The 23,880-nt window shown below is 45.3% G+C and overlaps 1 protein-coding gene across 1 annotated transcript in view; it reads right to left on the bottom strand.

Moving 5' to 3' along the window:
- Positions 1-23,880, bottom strand: part of Srgap1 (SLIT-ROBO Rho GTPase activating protein 1) — a 171,715-nt gene that overhangs the window by 53,070 nt on the left and 94,765 nt on the right. The window contains exons 5-8 of the mRNA XM_059245782.1: positions 23,616-23,798; positions 23,009-23,137; positions 8,653-8,874; positions 6,296-6,397 (exon numbers count right to left, since the gene is read on the bottom strand). Coding sequence (XP_059101765.1) covers positions 6,296-6,397; positions 8,653-8,874; positions 23,009-23,137; positions 23,616-23,798 — 636 coding nt within the window. The remainder of the gene's footprint in view (positions 1-6,295; positions 6,398-8,652; positions 8,875-23,008; positions 23,138-23,615; positions 23,799-23,880) is intronic.

Below are 23,880 nucleotides of genomic sequence, written 5' to 3'. Positions count from 1 at the left end.
TACTACAGCGAACACAGCACTCGTACTGACTCCTCACTGGCTGCGGGGGAAACGTGGGTGGGTTCGGTAGAAGCAAATTCCAAATAATTGACAAGGAACACATGAAAGATACAAACCTGTTTTTCTCCTCAAGCCTGTGGATAAAAATGAGTAACTGGTAACTTCTGTTAGGGGGATTAGAAACGTGATCATCACCATCATTAGTGAGTTTGTATATGCGCATGTATGTGTTGTACTATTGGGGTGTGTGGGTCGGTGTGTCAGTATGTAGGGGCCAGCAGAGGACGCCGGCTGTCTTCCTGCCCCGAGACAGGCTCTTTGGTGACCTGGATGCTCATCCTGTTGGCAAGGTCAGCCATCCAGTGAACACCTAGGATCCACTTGTCTCCACCCACCCCAGGCTGGCGGTATAGGCATGTACTACCATGCTCTGCTTTCATACTGTGGGAGCTGGAGATTTGGAATCAGGTCTCCATCCTGGCACAGCGAACACTTACTCTGAGCCATCAAAAAATCCCCTCTGTAGGATTTATGCACGCTGGCTCTTGGTGGCTTTGTCCTTGGGACAGTCTTTGGAGAGACCCTGAAAGTCACTTTGCTTGTCTCTGTCTCCAAATACACCGTATTAGCTTGCTCAGGCAAGCTGTCAACCCATTATAACCAACAGAGACCAGTCATCGCCCAGTCAGGGAAGCTGGAGGTCCAAGGTCAAATGCAGGTCTCCAGGTTAGAGATCCTCTCAGACTTGGGTGGGAAGGATTGGTCTCAGAGCATTCTTCTTGGCTTATGAAACGTCACCTTCCCTTGGTGTCTCTGGGCTCCAACTCTACCTTTTTACAGGGACATTGGCCACATTTGCTGAGGGCCCACCCCAACGATCAGCCTTTAATTTGACAACCTCTTTAAAAATCTTTTCTTTAAATAAGGTCATATTCTGAGACACTGAACGTGGACATTAGCACTTCAACATAGAAATGTGTGTGTGTGTGTATGTGTGTGTCTGTGTTCCTGTCTGTGAGTGAAGATGTGCACGCACCATGACACACGTACGGAGGTCAGATGATTACGTAAGGGGTCAATCTTCATTTTCTACCTTGTTTGAGATGGCTTGTTCACTGCTACATATGCCCAATTAGTTGGCCCGTGAGTTTCTGGTGATTCTCCTGTCCCCATGTCCCATCTTGAGTAGGAGCACTGTGCTACCGTGTCTAGCCTTTTGTGGTTTCTGGGGATCCGAACCCAGGTCCTCACACCTGTGTATCTCCTTTACCCATGGAGCCATCTCCGAGCCCACGAACTCCCTCTGTCTTCAGGGGTGCACAATAAGAGGGGTGCTAAGTAAGTGACAGGAACTACCCTACCCAAGGCATCATGCCAGAGGCCGGCTTTGGAAAGGAGCAGCAACAGGCATGACCCCAGGCAGATATCCTTACGAGGGAAATGAAAGAAATGACATCAGAGGTTGGTGTCGGTGGGAAAGGGTTTGGAAAAGGTTTATACTATTCGGTTCTCATCCTGTGGTTATCAGTTATCCTGCCTATCAGATATTTACATTACGATTCATAACAGCAGCGAAATGACAGTTATGAGGTAGCAAGGAAATAATGTTATGGTTGGGGGTCAGCACACCATGAGGAACTGCATCAAAGGGTCGCAGCGTTAGGAAGGGTGAGAACAGCTGGTTCACAGTGAGGATTACAGGGGATGTGGCCATGGGGCTGAGGTCTCGGGATGAAGGTGCTCAGCGCAGTGAAGCTGAAACTCTTTAGAAAGCTTTTAAGACGTAAACAGTAAAGCTGCGAAGTGACAACCAGCGTCACAAGCCCCTCTGCATGTCCGTCCAACACAAATCTAACGGATCCCTTCCCACACCTTTACCTTCAGCTGATGTACATTTTTGTGCATTTTTACAAACATCTCTTGCTTCTCTCTTCTCATATAGGGCGGACATTGTACAAAAGAAAATTAGGAGTGGAAATGAGGAGAGTGGACAGAGTAGAGAGCTCTGAGAGACTGAGGTGAGAGGCACATGAAGGCCCGCCCCCATCACTGTCCTGTGGTGATGTGCCCCCAATGTGCCCAGGTCTTTCGAGGTTTTAGGAAAAGGATATTGATAACTCTATGCAAAACTTGTCTTTATATTATTTATCTTCTTCCGTTTGTATCTCATATGTATTCCTGGATGGCCTTGCATTCACAGTCAATCTCCTGCCTCAGCCTCCTAAGTGCTGGATCGCAGGTGTGCTACCATCATGCTCAACACAACTTCCAGTTTTCAAATGAGAGCAACTGAGTTTTTAAAACAAAGCAGTATAGGGCAAAGACAATTTGTCCTTGGACCAAAAAGGGTCTCCAAGGGTTAGTCTAAAATCTCTCTTCCTAGGGTGACCTCACAGGGCTTCAAGTGCTGGCCGACAGATGCGGCAAAAGATCCACACTCTGCTGAACTGAACTAACTGTCTACACAATCGAAGTTACCCTTCAGCAGTGATCTTGTCACCGGAACTCACAACTCTAGGTCGTTAGCTAAAGTTTTCTCATCCAAGTTTGGGCTTACCATCTGCACAGACAAGAGAATCACTGTGTGTTCTGTTCCCTGCACATTTTGGTTTGATACCCACATGTCAGTTTTATGTCCCTTCTCTTATCAGAGGAAGACAGAAGCGAATTCCTTATTTACGGCAGAGACAAGAGCCACAGAGGGACCTAAACCAGGAAAGAGAGCCTGGCTGTTCCCAGGAACACCACTTCCTACCTTTGCGTCTCCTGGTAGTCAGAGCTCACCATAATGGAATCAGCTCCATCCCTCACACCTGGAAAAATACCTGAAATGTCACGCATGCTCCTCGACATTCAGGGAAGGAAGAGAACCAGAGAACAAAATTCCCTGTTTTATATGATGTCGGCTTCCTCATCCTCTCATCCTCAGGGAGAACTGGGGTGATGACCAACCTGTTTTATCATCCCTGGCCTCTGTGTCTACTGCAGAAACCCTCTCCTCTCCCAGTACCGCTGGAACTCTGAATCCAAGAGCCCAATTTAGTCGTTCTTCCTGACAGTTCCCAGCAAGCCAGAGGCCTCAGGTTGTGCTCACCGTCCCGCGGTTTCCAGTTCTCTGACTCTACAGCAAACCTTTCAATGTTAACATGAAAAGACACCACCTGCCTCTTCTGGCACGTGAGGCTGGGCTTCTTTTCCCTAGCCCTAATGGGGTAAATATTAAGGGTCACAAGCTCAAATGTGCAGTGGCCAGACACACAACTGTGGGGTGAATGAGATGGCAAAGTAGAGATGAGGTGTCTCACTTCTCTTTTTGACAGATTTTTCTGAAACCCGCCCTGCCCCTACCTCAAGACAGGATTTCTTTCTCTCTGTAGCCTTGGCTGTCCTGGAACTCACTCTGTAGCCCAGGCTCGCCTTGAACTCAGAGATCTGCTTGCCTCTGCCTCCTGAGTGTTGGGATTAAAGATATGCACCACTACTGCTTGGCTGATTTTTTTAAAAAAAATTTAAAAAAAAGTAAAAACTTCAAAGCCCTATAAAACAAGTCTGTAGTCAGCCAACTTTGATCCTGTGTATAACACAGCATTTTCCTGGAGTTTAGAAAGTATTTTTCAAGTGAAATAGCAGAAAGATATGAAAACAAGATATAACAAAACAAAACAAATAAAAACTCACTGAAAGGCCCTAGACATAAATATGGTGGATCCACTGGGAGCCAGCACACTGCAGCAGGCCAGTGGGTGTTCATGGTACCTAGTCAAAACTGTAGCTCTAAATCATGACATCAAGGAGAGTCATGGCATCCTCTGTAAAGGCTCGTTTGTGGACTGACTTCACGCCAGCCGTTCTCAGCCTTCCTAACGCTGCGACACTTTAACGCAGTTCCTCATGGTGTGGTGGCCCCCGACCATAACATTATTTCATTGCTACTTCCTAACTGTGATTTTGTTACCGTTACGGATCGTAATGTAAATGTGGGTATTTTCAGAGGGTCTTAGGCGACCACTGTGGAAGGGTCAATGGAACCCAGAGGGGGTCACGACCCACAGGTTGAGAACCACTGCTTTACATAGAAAGCCCCCATGCTGCATCTTGAGTGAGGGCTGGTTTGGTTTCTCTGGGAAGAATGGAGGCAACAGAAGAAAAGAAAAGAAAAGAAAATACTCCACAGTATGGTTTGATCTGGTTACAATGGTGTAGAGACACATATCCCTTTTTTTGTTTTTATGTATGTGTGGGTTTGTGTTATGCACGGTGTGTGTGTGTGTGTGTGTGTGTGTGTGTGTGTGTGTGTGTGTGTGTATGCCTGGGGAACCCACAACAGCCACTGGATCCCCTGGAGTTCCAAGCAGAGATAAGTCATAAAAACAAATAAATAATTTATTTTTTAAATTTTAACTATCTATCTAGCTATCTATCTTCTATTTATCATCTATCTTCTATCATCTATCTACCATCTGTCTGTCTGTCTATCTATCTATCTATCTATCTATCTATCTATCTATCTATCTACCTACCTACCTATCATCATCAATCTGTCTATATCTATCTATCTATCTATCTATCTATCTATCTGTCTGTCTGTCTGTCTGTCTGTCTGTCTGTCTGTCTGTCTATGTGAGTGTATGTGCAGGTGCCCATGGAGGTAGCAGAAGGTGGCGCTGGACTCCAGAGCTGGCATTATTGGCATTTGTGAGCACTCTCCCCCCCCCCCCCCCCCCCCGCCGCCATGTGGGTGCTAGGATGTGAACTCTGGTTCTCACGACAACACAACAAGCATCCTATAATCACATGAATTGTCCAGCCTCTTCTTCTCTACATCTTACTTTTTTTTATACACAGGGCCTAATCCATCTCAGGCTGGCCTCAAACTGGCTATGTAGCCCCAGGATGACCTTGACCTTCTGATCCTCTTGCCTCTGTCTCACCCCCATCTCCTGAGTGCTGGGAGTACAGTCTCCAGTCACCACACATCATCCATCTGGCACTGGAGATTGATGTGTAAGCAAAACACTCCGCCAGTGAATTACATCCCTTGCCCCAGGGATCTGCTTTGCTGGTCTGAGTCTGTTCTTTTTGTTCCACATTCTACACTCTGGAAGTTATCTGTTTCTACATAACCTCTATTGGGGCTGTCAATCACAGGACCGCATCAAGTCTGGCCAATTAGAGATTTCCATTTCCTGGATGTAATGGTTGGTCCAGACTTCAGCCCAGCCATTGAAGAGATAATCTTCTATGTTGGATAAGGATGCTGGCATGGGATGAGATGGTAAGCAGCAGAACCACGGAGTTCTGGAACCATACCTAAACCCTACCAATACCCATATGTCACAGACCCAGTAACATCAGAGGCCATTGCAAATACAGAGCCAATTCTGGGTTCCTATAAATCACCTTTGCAAGTCTTGAATAATGGAAAACCATCTGTGCTTCCTATTTTTATAGCAGGAGAGCGCGAGTCTGATACATTTGGTGGCCAAAACAAGCATCTGAACTGTGCAACTGTTTTCCAGATTCACTATATATTGATAATTCACATTTTATAGTCTATACTTTTAAGTATGTCCGCAAATAATCATTTTTCTATCCCACTTCAGGTACTATTTCAAATGCGAATTTCTTGGCATTCATTTTATAACCAATGCCCACTTTCAGTTACCAAAAATTTAGAAACTACGGAAAGGCATAAGCAGGGGGCGAGGGGGGAATTTCTCATTTTAGAAGATAAGATCAAATTAACTTGTATTCTACATATGACTGTATTTTTGGTCATATGTGATGAATTAGGTAATTCAAGGAGCTGTTTTCAATATGAGCTATCGTTTAAGAAGACAAGTCAACTCTGGTCAAGTATTCATTTACAGAGGCATGCAGGACCTTTGCATTTATCCTCTGTGGAGAGTCTTGGAGGAACCCTGATAGTGAAGGGCACTTGAAGGAGATGGCCTTCAGAAGGACAATGATGCTGAGGCCATGTGAGAAGGTCTTCCAGCTTAGGTGTGAGTTCGGATCCCAGTGGGTCAGGGAGCACCCTCACCTCCTCCCCAGGAGCACCCTCACCTCCTCCCAGGGGGCACTCTCACCTCCTCCCAGGGAGCATGTTCACCTCCTCCCAGGGAGCACCCTCACCTCCTCCCCGGGAGCACCCTCACCTTCTCTAAAGGAGAACCCTCACTCCTCCCAGGGAGCACCCTCACCTCCTCCCAGGGAGCACTCTCACCTCCTTTCAGGGAGCACCCTCACCTCTTCCCAGGGAGCACCCTTACCTCCTCCCAGGGAGCACACTCACCTCCTCGTTCTCGATCTTGAGTGTGGCCAGTCGGGACTGCAGCTGCTGGTTCCTGAGCATGAGTTCTGCCTGGACCGGCTGCTGGGCACTGACCTGACATACCTGATGCAGAGGCAGAGAGCGTGGTTAAGACGGGCACCACCACCAGCCTCAGAAGCATGAGGATTATTTATTGGTCTTGGACTCGAATGCGTGTCTATGCGTGCATGTGCTCGCCTGTTTGTGTGCGCCTGGAGAGGCCACCAGTCAACTTTGGGGTGTTTAATCTATTGCTTTCCGGAGTGTGTTGAGATAGTCTCTCACGGAACCTAGAGTTTACCATGTCAGCTAGACTGACGGGCTGGCTGGGAAGCCCCTGGGACCTATCTGTCTTTGTCTGCCCACCCTGTTCTCACCCTTGGCCATGGGGCCTGCAGATCTTTGCCCATCGAGCCCATGAATCTCATACTTAAATGCCACATACACGAGTCACGTCAACTCTCTCGATTCCAACTGTTCCATTTAGAAAGGTTCTTTTTAGAATCCTATTTCTTCTTCTCAGGTGCTGAGACAGGCATATGCTACCACGCCTGGCTACGTCTTCACTTTTAACAGCCACCTTAAAGTTTCACTTTTAAAGAGATTTGGACATAAGCGGTGAGCACAAAACACCGCTATGGCCTAGCGCTCTCAGGGAAGAGAACGGCGGTGGCAGGAAGCTTTGCTCTGTGAGCAGCAGGGCCTGAGACTGAGAGCTGCTGCCGCTGCCTTACTTTTGGAATCCCAATGAGCCCTGAGCAGAGGGTAAAGGATGGCCCAGGCGGACTGTATGGGCATTAGGAAAGGGGTGGCGGGTGTCACAGAGCTTGCCAGCTAGGGTGTGGCTCTGCAGCCAGGTAGATGTTTCTGCAAGCCAGCTCTGCCTCCTGCCTGTGGCAGAAGTGCCTTATTATTATTTTTTTTCCAAAGCCGCCTTTCAATCATGGCTGCTAGCCAGTACCAGTTAAACCACACGACTCACCACAGACTTCATAAGGCAAATTAGGTACTGGAAGAAGATATTTCGGGCAAGATTTCAATGATAGATTTGGGCAAAATGAAAGCATCATTAAAATGGCACATGAAACAAGCACTTCCTTTTTAATCCTCCTTGCCACAGAAATGGTCCTGGCTGACGAAGGTTCCTTCTCATGGGGCAGCCAAACATTAGAGGCTACTGCTTCCTAGCAGAGACAGGCCGTAAGGAAGGGAACAGACCCACCCCATTAATATATCAGTAAGGAAACTCTTACCATCTGACTGAAGGCATGTCTGTGACTTTTACCATTGTGTGTTTAGCATATCCACAATGGAAAAGGAAAACAGCAACTATTTGATGTTGGAAAGATGATGGGTAGAATAAACGTTCAGCTTATTGGCATGTGTGATACTGGGAGGCTGACGCAGGAGGGTGGCAAGTTCAAGGCAAGTTACTGTCTTAAAAACATATGAAAATTTCACATTGTTATAAGAACTGCACCTATTGGAAATGCTTCAGATTTCAGAGGTCTGTGGACATGGGGATATTAACATAGCCTTTACCGGTTGAATGTCCCTAAGTCTGAAAATCCTAAATGCCAAATGTTCCAAAACCTAAAATGTTGGAGCAGATTTGTACCATCTCTTTCGTATTTGGGGATGAAGGATGCTTAATCTGAGCTCATAATTTCTCATTAAGTAATTTACTAAATAAAAATAAAACTGACTAGAAACATAGTAGTACAGACATATTTATACCTATCTATATCTATCTACCTATCCATATATCTATGATGTATCAATTATCAATACATACTCAAACAATCTGTCTACTTGTCTATCTACCTATCTATCACTGATAACATGCTCTATAAATTTTCTCCCTGGTTTCCTCTGTTCATAGATAATGTATGTTGCTATAATTTATGATCAGTTAAAATGGCTTTCTTTTCTTTTTTCCCTTCTTTCTTTCCTTCCTTCCTTCCCTCTAGCAGAGGACCCACATTCAGTTCCCAGCACCCACATCTACCTATAACTTCAGCTTTAGGGGACCTGATACTCTCTTCTAACCTCTGTGGTCATCGCCCTCAGGTGCAACACACACACACACACACACACACACACACACACACCCACCATACTAAATCTTTTTTCAAGGCAGCTGAGTGCGGTTGCTTTTAAATTACAGCCTCAACAGTCGGGAGATGGAGGATCAGGAGTTCAGGACTAGCCAAGGCTACAGAGTGAATCTGAGGCCAACCTGGCCTGTTTGAGACACTGTCTCAAAAGAAGAATATGTGATATAATAAATGACATGGGAAGAGACAACCGACTCTTACAAAAAGAAATCAGTCACTGACCTCATCACCCATGTGAGACTGGAACTCAAACTTCATTGGTGGACAGAATGCAGCAGGGTACATCTCCATGAATCTCTGCTTGTCACTCCTTGGCTCTAAGTTGTCAACAGCATTTTCAATAATGTCTAAGCCTTCATGTCTGGAGGTTTCAAGGTTGTACTCGGCCGAGAGATACGTTCTGAGGGCTCTGTTCAGACTTGCATGGTAGCCAAGGTCACAGCACTTGAGAACAGACAGGAACGCAGAGAGAAACGTTAATGCAAAACCGATTAAAGACCCACATGTGTGACCTGTGAGCATAAGGCTCAGAGGATCATGACACTGGATTAGACACAGGTTTCTTGGAGATGACATCAAAAGCCCATGAGCAACCAGAGAAAAATTAATTTGTATCCCATCAAAATTTATGCCTTTCTGATTTAAAAGACACTATCAAAAAAAAAAAAAAATTGAAAGGACAAACCAGAATGAGGAAAATGTTTGTAAAGGAATGTGGGTCTAGAATCTATAAAGAACTCTTGCAATTCAATAATTCAGATTGTCCAAGTAGAAGAGAAAGACAGCGTCTCTGAACAGAGACCAGCGAAGATGATCGAGAAATAGTCGGCGAGTTTATCAAAAGATGGAGATCATTGGTTATTGGGGAAACAGAGAAAAAGATAACTAGAGGATGCCGGTCATTGATGACTCAGTAGTTGTGAGCACTTGTTGCTCTTGCCAAGTATCAGGGTTTGACTCAGAGCACACACAACTGTTAACTCCAGTCCCAGGGGATCAGACGCCCTCTTCTGGCCTCTCTGGGTACTGCATGCACATGGCACACAGACACACATAAGGGCAAACACACACATACACATAAAATAAAAATAAATACATCCTAAAGAAAAAAAAAAAAGATAATGGGAAAGTAGCTCACACACATCAGGATGGATATTCAGAACGAGGGATGACAGCAAATGCCAGGAAGGATGTGGATCAAGCGGAAACCTGACACACTGTTGGTGGGAGTGAGCGGAAAGTGCTACAGTCACTTTGTGAACAGTTCCTCCAAAGGTTAAACACACTGTGATTCTAAGACTCTGGGCTGGGGAGGTGGCTCAGTGGGTAGCCACGTGTGGTCACACAAGCAGAAGAACCTAACCTCACACCCCAGCATACGTGAAAACCAGAGTGTGGCTGTGCACGCCTGTAATCCTTACACCGCATGTGTGAAGACAGAACACTTGGGAGGGCCAGCCAGCTCTGGGTTCAGTAGAGACCCTGGCTCTAAGGAATTGGGTGAAGAGTGACAGGTAATGTCTCCTGTGGCTTCTACATGCATTTACCGCGCGCGCGCACACACACATACATATGCTTACATGTGCACATGCTCACAACTCAGCAAGTTTTTCCCTAGGTATAGATGTAAGAAAAATAAAAATAACTTGTACCTGAATATTTACAGCAGCTTTAATCATAACAACAACCCAAAACAATGTAAAAATCTATGCATCAATGGATAGATAAATAGTCATATAATCATACATTGGAATAGTATTCAGCCATAGAAAGAAACAATATAAAAAATTAAGAAAAAAAAGAAAGAAATAAAATATGAATCCATATTACAACATGGATAAACTTTAAAAATATTATGCTAAGCCGGGCAGCGGTAGTGCAAGCCTTTATCCCAGCACTCGAGAGGCAGAGCCAGGTGGATCTCTGTGAGTTTGAGGCCAGCCTGGTCTACAGAGCGAGATCCAGGACAGGCACCAAAACTACACAGGGAAACCCTGTCTCAAAAAACCAGAAAAAAAAAAAAAAAAAACAAAACCAAAAAAAGCTATATAAATGAAGCCAGTCATAGAGAACTATGCACTGTATGAATTCTTTTATACAAAGTGAAGAATAGTCATATCTACGGACAGAAGATACATTAGTGGCTGTCTACTGCTGGGGGATGGAAGAATTGGAGGGGGTGATTGCTGAGGGGAGCAGGATTTTATTTAGGGGTGATAAAAACGTTCTGAAATTGATTGCAGTGACGGGTACACTGCTCTCTGAATATACTAAATGCCAACTGTAGACTTGGTGCGTGAGCGGAGCGGTATGTGAATTATACATAATAAAGCCTTCAAAAATGTAATGGCAGAACCCAGCAGTGAAAGGAAACAATGAAGAACAGTATCCGAGTTTCATTCACTCAATGCTGTGACTGATACAGCAATTTATTCAAATCCTTCTAGGAGACAAATATGCTAAGCAAGATTCCAGATTTGCATATTTTATTGATGACTTGAGACTAATCAGAATTGTTGAAGGGAACAGGCTTGAATCTGTCAAAACACCCAGAAAAGCCTTCCCTCCCTCAAACTCCCAAGCATAAAATTCTTAAATAAGGAATGGTTGCTGAAGTCCTCTTATTATAGACAGAATTTGTTTCATATTCGTAGGAATTAAAGAGCTTTGAGAGGGCTGGATAGATGGTTCAGTGGTCAGGAGCATCTACTTATCTGGCAGAGGACTGGGGTTCAAGTGCCAGCATCTACCTGGGTGGTTCACAACTGCCTGGAACTCCAGCTCCAGGGGCATTCCACGCCTCTGGCCTCCGTGGGCACCTGCACTCACCTGCACATGCCTCCACACAGACACAGACACGTAATTAAAAATAAAAGCAATTTTCATGGAAAGGGCTTTGAGGTCCCCCCGCCCCCCACCCCGAGTCTTTACTACCTTTATTCTGTACTTTAGTTCAATTCTTCATGCATCTTAAGCAAATGATTTAAAAGAAGCATGTAAGCCTGGAAATGGGCCAGCAATTACTGACAACAGAATTTGTTACATTAAAAAAAAAAAAAAAAGGATAAATTCCTTAAAGAGGAAACACATAGTTTTAAATAGACAAAACCAGGTCATCTCCATATTGCTCTAATGAAGTCAATCAACTGGGCTTGATTCAATTCAAATCATTAATTGGCCAGGTGCCAGGGACTACGCTAGGCTCCGGGCACATTAAGGCTGGGACACAGTGAAACACTTCCATCCTCCAGGAGATGGAACTGAAGCTGTCTGTAGGAGAGGGGGCACATGGGAAGCAGCCCTGGCAGAGAGAGCAGGTCCTCCAGGCTATGAGGCATCAACCAGCCTTTGCAAAGGGACATATTGAATTACATGCACTTAGAAACAATGCCAGATGTCAGGCTGGGGACATAGCTCAGTGGCAGGGTGCTTGCTTAGCATGCCCAAGACCCCAGGTATGCTTCCCCGAGAGTGTAACCCAAATTTTGTCTTTCTACATTCAATGATCAAATTATTAATATCACCCCCCAAATTATTAAAATGGTGACTTTAAAACAAAGTTATTGTGGAATCCTGTTACTCAAAATGTGATCGGCAGCAACACCTTCATGAGGGGCTTGTTGGAAATGCAGAATATTGGGCTTGGGATATAGCTAGGCAGGTATGGATGCTTGCTGCAAGCCTGGTGATCTGAGTTTTAGTCCCAGGACCCCCACACAGTGGAAGGATAGAACCGACCGCCATAGCCTAGTCTCTGACCTCCACATGCTTGCTCTGGCCTGTGCTCCCACACACATGCATACAAAATCACATATAAAAATACTTAGAAAGCCTTTAACAATGCAGAATATTTGGTCCCGCCCCTGACCTATTAATTTGGGATCTGCAGTTTCAGAAGGATACAGTGTTGAATGATTCAAACACTGAATGATTGAGACACTTCCCCCAGAACACTCCAGGGACAGGGTCTTGGGATCCTGCCCTTTGGGGGGCGCTGTTTCCCCAACTTGACAAGAGGATTTGATGAAATATGATTTATAAAATCAGAAAAACAGCTGTGATGTCACAATGGCAAATGATACAATTGTGAAATGCAGCCATTGGCTCACCAACCACCACCCATCTCCAGTGAAATCAGCTGCACCCAAATACAGAGAATGATTCATTTTGGTTAATTTGGAAACTCGAGTCTCACATGAACAAAGACCTTCTTTTACTCCGCTTGCTTCTCCCAATCCATAATGGCTCCCTACAGTTTTGTATACATCAGAGGGATTGAAGAAGTCATTTTGTCTTTCAATAACATCTTAGTGTATAAAGACACGGGTTTGTAAAGGAAATGGGCCTCATTTCTCCAATAGGTACTAGGGCTAAAAAGCAGCCCACTGTTCAAAAAGGAGACAGATTCTTCTACCTGACTCTGAGGAAGCAAGGAGACCCTGCTGGCTTAGTTTATAAGTATTGATCTGGCGGGGAGAGTTAATAAAAAAGCTGTAATAGAAAGAAGCAGTGGAGAATAACCTTTTATTCCTTACACAACCTGTGTTCTTTAAAAGGGGAAGGATGGATGGCAGAGAGAAAAAAGGAAGGGAGGGAGGGAGGAGAGCAGGGAGGGAAGGAAGGATGCGGGGGTAAAAGGTAGAAGGGAGGAGGGAGGAAGGGAGGAGGAAGAGAAGGAAGGGAAAAAAGAGAGAGGAGGCAGAAAGAATTCTAACCCCAGCTGACCTGGCGTTTTGAAGAACACCTACTAAGTTTCCATTATTCCCCGACTTGAACACTTCACTCCACAAAATGACAAAAGCCCCCGGTCTGTTTTCTATTCCCGGTACAGCCAGGTGGATTCGGTCAGTGTGCGACCTGGCTTCACTGTGGCTTCCTAACAGGCTAGTGGAGCAGACGTGGCTTAGTCACTCATCTAGACGCCGTGAAGGTTCTTCAGGACTTGCCCTCCTGTGTTCAGGAGGCTTCTGACGGGCCATCGTCTTCTCTGACCCCCGGGGTGCTCATCAGTCTGTAAAGTCACCCAGTCGGCATGATTTTGTTCCATCTGTTCTGTAGTATTTCCAAATTCTAGGTTTCTCAAGCATCTTGAACTTAGAAGAAAAAGGAAAACAGGAAAGAAAAGCTCTTCAAGGTCCCCTGAGAGCAAGGCTACCCACAGAAGCCTCTTTTTTTTTTTCTCCCCCAAACTAGAAGTTGAAATGACATTGGATACGAGGACTCAAGATATTTGGTTAAAGAAGGTCTCAAGTAATTCTGCGGGGCTGATGAATTATTAATGAGATCTGAAAGGCTTCTTCTGCATAGAGAGCTGGAGAGCACATTTAATGATGAAAACACACAGGAAACCAACAAACTATTTCATTACGACAAAGCACCGCTATTCTAAAGAGAGAACTCTAGATGAATACATAAAACTGTGAACCAAAAAACTGGGGGAGGAAAGACTGTTGGAATCAAAAGTGTGCATTAAAATAAAAAAAGACCCTAAGAAGTGCTAAGATCCAGCCTCCTAGGCGTTTGACTAATCATAGCAGGCTAACTTCCTCAGCCCAAAGGGTTGCAACAGACCAAAGAGGGGACCCAAGCACTCAGGACAGTCACTTTGTTTTGTCCCAAACACTGAGAACCAGCTGAAGCCTACAGGGTGGTATCACACCAGGTGTGAAGTGGACCCCAGCTCCTCAGAAAGCCTTTTCCTGCCCCTTCCTCTCTGCACCCTTTTCCCCACCAGACTGCACGACACCAGGAGCCCAGAGTGGAAAGAAGTCTGCCGTTCCTGCTTCCCCAAGTCACATAGCCAATGACATCTGCGGGGCTGTCCTAGAAGCACAGAGGACAGCACCAGGTGCCAGCCCCTGTGACTCCTGCAGCCATGGGGCCTGAGCAGGGAGGGAGGGTGGGGGTTCCCTGTTCTCCGAGAAGTGCTCTACCTTCAGTCCCGGACTCCGGACTCAGGCCTCAGCCTGTGAGATGTGAGTGGTCTTTTCTCCTGATCCCTACCTCTGGATTTCATTTCTAACGAAGCGCAGTTAACGTTATTAAGATTCGGCGTAGAGCTAATGTGAGCGTTGAGATGGGGAAAGAGACGAAGGGCAGTGGTCCACAACCCAGAGCGGGCGGGCAGGTGCAGGCTTCCCCCCGGAGAGCATTGCTGACCGCAGGCAGGTGTAACACGCACCTCTGACTGTTACCTTTGCCATGGGTATTGGATAAAGAATTTTCCTACCCCTCAGTTTGAGTCTTTTTGAAAAGTAGGACAAGCCAAGGACAGGATTCTAAAAAAAGCAGCTTTCATATGCTCATGAGTGGCTTTCAAAGGGCTTGAAGGAGGTGAGTCCAGTGCTCTTGTATTTACTAGTCAAGTGAGGAGAGTGGACCGCTGTGGGATTGCTGTCTCCGTGCCCTCCACGATTTTCTTCTCTGTTTATTACTTTACCCCAGAAACCATAAACACATTTTTTTTTTTTTGTAAGAAATAAGCATCCCATGGGATCACGCCAGACACCTTAATCCCCACAAGCACATTTCATATACCCATTTTCATGTCAGGGTTTCTGGGCACCCACAGAAAGCTGGCAATTCCGTTCTTGTTTGCTACTCTACCAACTGTAGCCAAACACTTAATAAAAAGGAAGTTTGGAGCTTTCCCCCCTGAGCAACGAGAAGGTCACAGTGGCGCATCTCTGGAACAGGAACGGATACCAAGTAGGAAACAGGACCAGTGCTGCCGCTGATAGGTCTGGCCAACGAACAGCTTCACAATCACCCGTTACCTGATGCATCTCCCATCCACCCGACTCATTTTTCTCAAGGGGGTAAAAAAAAAAAAATCTTGGTAACTAATGCAAATAAAATCAGAAGAAGGGAGAGAGAGCAAACACAGCAGCCTCAAATAAACACAGGCCAGACGGAAATGTTACGGAGAAGACAAAGGGTCAGAGGAGCAGCATGGGTCTAGGGGGAGGGCTGCCCGTCTTTCATTTAGGGTATGAAGGTGTGATGTGTGCAGGAGGATGGACTCAACCTTGGAAAGTTCTGCAACAAAGCACAAAGGCCCCCCGAGCAAGGAAGCGCACGTGGTTCTGCAAAACGGACGGGTAAGCATAGTGGAAGCACTATGTAGATGGAACTGGGGGGCAGGATGGAGGGCAGGTGGGTGCCAGTTCGTAATGGGTAACCGTGAACATCTGGCTCTTATTCTAAGGACACAGGAGGGCCCCTGGAGAACTTCAGACATGACAGGCGTGTCTGATTTCTGAGTTTTCGCCCTTGGATCGTCTAAGAGAATAGAGCTTTGGAGGACATGAGGGCAGGTTGTGGGGGGTACGTTTCTGGAAGGCACTGGAAACAATGCAGGCCGGTGATGAGAGTCTCCGCCTAGGAGTCTAAGGTTGTCATAAAAAGTGGTACGGATGCGGGGGTGGGGTGGGGGTGGGGTGGGGAGGTGGGGTTTGGGACCTTTAGGAGGAAGAGATTATGGGGTCTGCTGACCCAGTATATGGGAGGAATCAGGAAACTGGGTATTAGCCTGTGTGCTCGGGTGGAAAGCGGTAGCCTTTCTTGAGGGCATGAAAAGCTAGTAAGAAGAGAGTTGCCTGTGTAGAAGGTAGAGGAGGTGGGAACAAACAGACATGAATGCTGCTTAGGGAGGGAGGTGGATTCAGAATGTCTTCACAATTGCAGGACTGCAAGCCAGAAAGCTGATACACTCCTGAAACCCAGGAGGAGTACCAGGGCTGATGAGACAGATCTAAGGGCCATCAGATGGTACTTAGGCGAGAGAAAATAAAGCAAGAGATAGAAAGCTGGAACCACTCTGCAGAGGCTTTTGCCATTCAGAGCTCCAGAGGAGTATAGTCAAGAAATCACTGGAGACCAGAAACGACAACAACAATAACAACAACAACTAACAACAACAATAACTAACTAACTAACTAACTAACTAACTACAACAACAACAACCAGTCCTCATTCCAGGAACGTATGCCCGTGGCATCAACACTGGAAGAAATTTTAAATACCCATTTCTTCAGTCCTCTAACCATTTCAGTTTTTAAATAACCCTTAACAATCACAACGGATTAAAGCCATGCCACAATTAGTCTATATGATTGCTACGATACACTAACCTGCTGAACACGATCTCTGTGACCTTTCTAATAAGGGTTCAGGCCTGATGGAGAAATACAGTATCTCTGGCAGGTTTCCACAGATAACTCTCAATACCACTGTGTGTGTGTGTGTGTGTGTGTGTGTGTGTGTGTGTGTGTGTGTGTGTGTGTTGGGGGAAATCTGACTAATTGAGGAGACTGAACTCTGAATAAGTTGCTTTTTAATGAAGCGTAGGTCCCAAGAGACAAAAAGATAAGGCTAAAAGCTTTAGCATAACTGATTATTCAGAAATGATAAACTAAAGGGAGTGGGGGGTCTCTGGGCTGCAATTTAATTTCAGTCTCATTCTGTATAAATGGCCAGGAAAGCGTGTGTGACAGATATCTGGGTAGAGAAAATTGGCTGGAGTAAGGGATTATCTCCTGGAAACACTCCATGAGAAAGGCTTAGCCTCCAGGCTTCCAAGTGAGCTGCAGCCTTTCTAGGGAGAAGGTAGGAGACGAAACTGCATGGAAAGAGCGACAAATAATTATTACGGGGAATGTGCTTGGTGACAGGGGACCAATCGCATTTTATCATCAAGGACTTAGTATCTCTGAGTCCATCTCAGCAGTGTGGTCTGTCTGGAAAGAGGCCGTGGTGGCAGAAATGAAGTCTTAGACCCAGTTATTTTGAAGAATTCTAAGTTTACAGAATGGTGGATTTAATTATAGATTAGGGAATCCTACCGTTGAGTATTCAGCTGGCCTTGGTGGCACACACCTTTAGTCCCAGCACTCTGGAGGCAGAGGCAGGCGGATCTCTGCGAGTTCAAGAGAAGGCTCAGTGAGAGAGTGCTTGCTGGCTGCTCAGGTCTAAGGACCTGCGCCTGAATCCCTAGGACCCACATAATGCTGGGTGTAGTGATGGGCGCATCTGTAATCCCCATGCTTTTACTGCGAGATGAAATGCAGAGACACAAGAGTTCCCAGAAGCTCGTGGACCAGTGAGCCTGGCAAAGGCAGGGGGTCGGGGACAAAAGACTCTTGTTTCCAACATGGAAATCGAGGATTAGCACCCAAGGTCACTCTCTGACTCCCACACAGGCACCACGGCACGCTCACACCCAGACACTCTCATGCACACACACGTATGCACAAACACACAAAACAGACATCTTTCAGCAAGGAAATGGCTGGGAACTTGGCATTCAAGGACAAATATGGCCTGCAGGATTGGTCTTCTGGTTATAAAAGATCTTGATTTTTTTTTTTTCTTTTTCCAGAATAAACTGGAGGGTCTTTTGCCCTTAATATTGGAGATAGCAATGATCAAGGACACGAAACCCGTCCATTGTGAAAACAAACTATCCACATATATGCCTTCATTTTCTAAGACAATCAATTTCTTAGATACATGTATGTGGTAGGGGTGGGGGTGGGGGCTGGAGAGATGGCTCAGCAGTTGAGAGCACTGGCCACTCCTCGAGGACCTGGGAACAATTCCCAGCACCCACATGGCAACTCACTGTCTATAACTCCAGTTCCAGGGCTTCTGACACCTCATGCAGACATACACGTAGGCAAAACACCAATGAGCGTGCGCGCGCGCGCACGCGCACACACACACACACACACACACACACACACACACACACAGCACTTGTTCTTGTCAAGGACCTGGATTCAATTCCCAGCTCCCACATGGTGGTTCACAACTACCCTGTGCTCTACCTCCAGGGGATATAGCACCCTCTTCTGACCTTCGAGGGCACCAGGCATGCATGTGGTGCACATACATCCATGCAGGCAAAACAGCCATACACATAGAATAAATAAATCTAAAACAAGGGATGACTGCTGTCTCAGGAGCTCCCCACGCTCTTCCTCCTACTCACCACCCCTCCTCTGCCTTTCCCTGGACAAGGATAGAAACAACACATGCACACCGTAGAAAACGAAACATGTTCCAAGCAAAAACGAAGCGACTGTGTCCTTCCTTTTGCATGGCTGCTGCTCTGTGAAGAGCTGACATTATCACCCATAAAGCTCACACTTGCTGTGTCCACACACCCCTTCAGAATGTGCCTGGGGCCAGAGATCTCTACTCATTGCTTGTACTTAGCATTCACAAGTTTTCAATCCCTCCCCCCCACAAAAAACCCCAAACAACAGCAACAACAAAAACCAGATGCTTGGATAATAGCCAGGCTATCATATTCTTCCTCACACTATCTTTCGTACCAAAAAGTTGACTTATAATATTTAATACTTTAAATTTATACTAAGATACCCATTTACCTCCAATACTTACTAAAGTCATGTACTCAGTGACAAAAGTCATCTTAAAATGAATCCGTTGATCTCAAAAAGCACAATAAAGGCCCTAACACTGACTGAAATCCTAGTAAGGCTCTAAGAGCCACTTTGTTTTTTAAGTATTGTATTATTCTATTCTGCTAGGCATTTCTGAAAGAGAAAGATTAAACTTGCCAATTCCAATATGATAAACAAAGGCACTACTCATTCAAAACAGAAAAATTAGCATTATTAAATAATTTTTAAGTACCCCAAAATCTCCCAATAAATAAAAAAAGATTTGAACAGGTTTATGAAAGTGTTGAATTAACTATTAAAATTTTCAGCCTTAGTAGTTAAAAGGAGGATATTGAATTAGTTAGGGCATCATTGGTATATACACAAATTGACTAATCTTGTGCTTCAAGTACATTGAAAAACAAACCAACAACCTTGATTTTTCCTTTAATTTACAACCTAAGGACAGATTTTGCTAACCAGAAGTAAATTATAGCTCAGGTGTTGCCAAGCTCCAAAATACTACATTTTAGCAAACTCCAGACTTAAGAGACTTTGGCATACTTTTATCTGTTATAAGGGAAAACACTTAACACTGTGATGGGGAATTAGAGCCACGTCATGCTAAGCTGACGTTAGCATTGCTCTCAGGGAGTTAAATTGCAGCCGTTACATAAGGTGCAGTCACGTCATTTATGACGTAGCCTACTGTGGAGTGGCCAGTGGGTAGAGAAACACAGCAAAGCCCTCAACAGAGATGTGATCAGACAAATCCAGAAGCTGAGGTATTCTGAGGAGTTGCTGTCTCTTCCACAAGGGTTTTGTCCAGAAAAGACTTAATGGACATGTGGACGTGGCCCAGGGAAGTGTCCTGCACCATCCTCTATCTGGTATGATCTAGATAAAGTGGCTATGAAACACAATTTGGGGTGAGAAATGGGAATGCACCCTGCGAGGGCACTAATGGGAAAATAAAAAAGCAGGTTAAACAGTGTATATAGAATATGACTCCACATCTTCCTTGCCTAGCATATGTGTGTGTGTGTGTGTGTGTGTGTGTGTGTGTGTGTGTGTGTGTGTGTGTAGGGGAAGGAGGGGTACAGTAAGTCTGAGGTTATTTTTTTTTTCCCGAGACAGGGTTTTTCTGTGTAGTTTTGGTGCCTGTCCTAGATCTCGCTCTGTAAACCAGGCTGGCCTCAAACTCAGAGAGATCCACCTGTCTCTGCTCCAAGTACTGGGATTAAAGGCGTGTGCCACCAGGCCAGCCTTTTGTAAATCTGAGTTTTATCATTGATAATCTCAGGTGCATGAGCATGGTGCTTTCATCATGGCTGGAAGCATTTTAGATTTTCCATAGTCTATGTGTGCTGGTCCTGTACTAATAAAATAATTTAAAGTACATATTTTGTGGGAAAATCCTTGACTTTTTGTCCTGTGAATAGACCTATTTATGATCATCTGTCACAGCAAATTTGTTGGATATGGGTGTGAGAAGAGATGGACAACCTGAAGATTTTTATCAAAAGGTCTCCCCTTCAATTCTCTGACTTTATAGAGATGCATTTACTGACTTCCATGCCATCTCAACTGCATTAAAGACGCCGTCTTGACTTCTTGTCAGAGACAGAGCAAGAATATCAGATAGCTCAGAATGAAATGCACATTATTAAATAAACTCACACAGAAGAAAGGATTCGAGGGACCTTTGCATAATAATCAAGCAGTTTCTTTTCCACCAGGAAGGGTCAAGCTTAATGGATTTCCGGATCACTACTATATGTGCAAAATGGGATCCTACAAAGTAAGCGGCCATTTTAGAATGTCCACATTCACACTGCCTTAAAAAAGTGAGCCAAGGCACAGAAAAATTATTTTCTTTCATCTTAAGAGTGTTCGGTTTCAGCAGATTCTGACAGCAAACTGACTTCATGTCATTTCTTTCAAACTTCATGTTTAAGTCACATCTTTTGGGAGTTGTTCACATTTTCTAATTTCAGGTTGATCTTTAGAAGTCTAACTTTTGAAAAAAAACCTGAAAATCATTTGGCACATTCAACCGTCATCTATTTAGAACAGCATCAATTAGATCTGCAGGTTGAAAACATCTAAGTCTGGGGTCTGCTCACTAGGTAAAGTGATTGCTGCTTAGGCATGAAGACCAAAGTTTGGGTCACCAGAACCCACACAAAAAGGGCAGACACAGCAGCGTATGCCTGAAATCCCAGCACTGGGGAGGAAGATCCCTGCTGGCTAGCTGTCTCCATCACCGTTCTATCTCTGTGAAGAGACACCATGACCAAGGCAATTCTTATGAGAGAAAGCATTTCACTGGGGGCTTGCTTCCAGCTTCAGAGGCTACGTCTATTACCATCATGGCGGACAGCATGCTGGAGAAGTTGCCGAGAGCTACATCCTGATCTGCAGGCTGAGGGGGAGAACCTGGGCCTGACATGGGCTTTTGGAAACCTCAAAGCCCACCCCCAGGGACACACTTCCTTCCAAGAAGGCCACACCTCCTAGTCCTGCTAATCCTTTCAAATGGTGCTGTCGTTCCCTGATGACGAAACAGTCAAGCCCTTCGCCTTCTTCCCACGAAGTTTCCAGTCTTCAAAATACACACTGGGCGAAGGCATTTCTTTCTTCAAGCCCTTCGCTGGCTTCTTCTTACCACCCTGAGCACCGAGTCCAGACCCTTCCCTGTCTCAGTGACCGCGATCAGTCTCACGCTGCCCTCACCTCCAGACACTTCATTTTCACTCACTCTGCTCCAACTAGATCGTCCACTTTCAGTATCCCATGAGCACCTTGTGCTTACAGAGAGCGGCACATCCGTCTCCAGCACAGACGTCGGCCTCTGTAGCTTTCCCCAGCCAGTGCTTCCGTGGAGGGATCCCGTCCTCGGATTGGGTGCTGTGCGGCTCCCAGCTTACTTCTTGGCTCAAATATCAAGCCTTTTCCCAGCAAAAAAAGAACACTCATGGCAATATCTTATATTTCTTTTGCTTGGTTGATTTGAGACAGGGTCTCACTATGTCACCCCGACTGGCCTGGAATTCACTATGTAGACAAAACTGGCCTCGAATTCATGGAGATCCACCTGCCTCTGCCTCCCCAGTACTGGGACTAAAGGTGTACACCACTGTGCCTGGCTATCTTATATTTCTTTACGGTACCATCAGTACTTACTTTAATGTGTACACACACACACATACACACACACACACACACACACACACATTTATAGTTTGTCTCTCAACACATACTATAAAGAGCAAAATGTTAAGGACTTCGTTTTGTTCACTGATGAATTCCCAGTGTCAAGAATAATGTTTGAAGGAGGTTATGTAGAGCTCTTTAGCCCCAATCAGTACTATTCGCTGTACACTAAGTGCTTAGCACAACTGACTTAAGCATTCAGCACTTGGCTCATGAGTGTTTAAGCACTCAGCACTTCACTCATGGGTGTGTAATATGTGCAAGACTCTGAAAATCTTGCATGTGTTTATATACGCATTGCATATACTTATATTTACTTATATTGGCTATACTTATGTGTGTATGTATCAAGGGACTGGGTTATAGTCAGCTGTGAGGCCTCTGGTTTGCTCCCAGGCACCGATAAACAATAACCCCAAACCAACCCGGAAAAGAAGCGCTCGAAGCCAGTTGGTAGGGCTGGGGATCAAGCTCAGGGCTTCACACATGCTAGGGTAATGGTCTACCCATGAGCAATATGCTAGGGTAAGTCTACCCATGAGCAATATGCTAGGGTAATGGTCTACCCATGAGCAATATGCTAGGGTAATGGTCTACCCATGAGCAATATGCTAGGGTAATGGTCTACCCATGAGCAATAGCCCCAGCCCCAGTAAGTCGGTTTGAGCTGATACCAACAGTTAGAGCAGTGCTATGGCATAGCTTGAAAACCGTATTCTGCCCTTTCTGGCTGAGTCCACCAGGACAACAATTGGCTCTCACTGGCTTTTGTTTGCAATTATGCTTTACCATATGCATCTCACAGCTGATCCTGTCAAAGTGTCACGCGTGGTTAGGTTGGAATTTTGTTTTTTTCTGAGCACTACATAAAAATGCATTATTCCAATAAACGATGGCATTTTTTTCCTCATTAATCAACGATAGTCGCTGTATATAAACCTTCAAGTACTTACGTCGATTAGGTCGGAAAGGTCGTGAATGTAGTACTTGAACACCGAGGCATTGGTTGCTTCAAGTGTTAGGAGGTACTCGTTCCGCGCTTTAATCGATTTCAGCTTATTTTCTGAATATTTTGCTTGTCTCTGGTAAGGAAGAAGACACAGGGATCAGGAATGGAAGTGAAGTCATTTTTAATAAGACAGAAATACACGCGGGGTTTCATTAATCTAAGCAATTTCTTCCATATATAAAAACGATCCTCCGGGTCCTTGGTGGAAAGTACATTTCGAACGTGATTTAAATAACAAACTAAAGTTTCCCCGGCTCTGGGAATAACAACAATGTATTTGGGCTCCGGGCCCATTTCCACCGAACCCCCTTTGTTAATATCCCAGTTCTCCAGATCTGTCCTGAATACTTGGCATTCACCACGGAATGATGTCCAGCTGTTATGACATAATTTCATGTGTCTTAACATCCTTGGCTCCCCCGGGAGGAAATGCATGTCTTTTCATAGTGATTCACCATGTGTGTCTATCGCTGGTGGATCAGGGCTTTTTAGGACTGCCTTGTCTCCTCCGATGAGGAGCCCAGGGCTCTGCGACGCATTTCCAAGCCTACCTTTTCCTTCATTTTTTCGATTTTCTTCACAGAGCTGCGTCTCTGGTGCTTCTCTTCTAGCCTGATGTGGAAGACGGGGTCACCCGACCTCCCGATCTGCTTCTCCTCTTGCTTCTCAGCTTCTTTCAGCTTGCTCTCTGCGCTGATGCTCTCGGCGTGGTACATGTGGTACGTTTTCATCACCTGTGAGAAAGAGACCCAGATTGTGAAAAGATGTCTGCCTGAAGCTTTCAGAGTGAACGGGACCATTATAAGGTGTGTACGT

The sequence above is a fragment of the Peromyscus eremicus genome, chromosome 18, assembly GCF_949786415.1.
Source record: "Peromyscus eremicus chromosome 18, PerEre_H2_v1, whole genome shotgun sequence".
Taxonomy (NCBI): domain Eukaryota; kingdom Metazoa; phylum Chordata; class Mammalia; order Rodentia; family Cricetidae; genus Peromyscus; species Peromyscus eremicus.
Note: the sequence above shows the minus strand (reverse complement) of the source record. Positions and strands in the feature narration are given on the sequence as shown.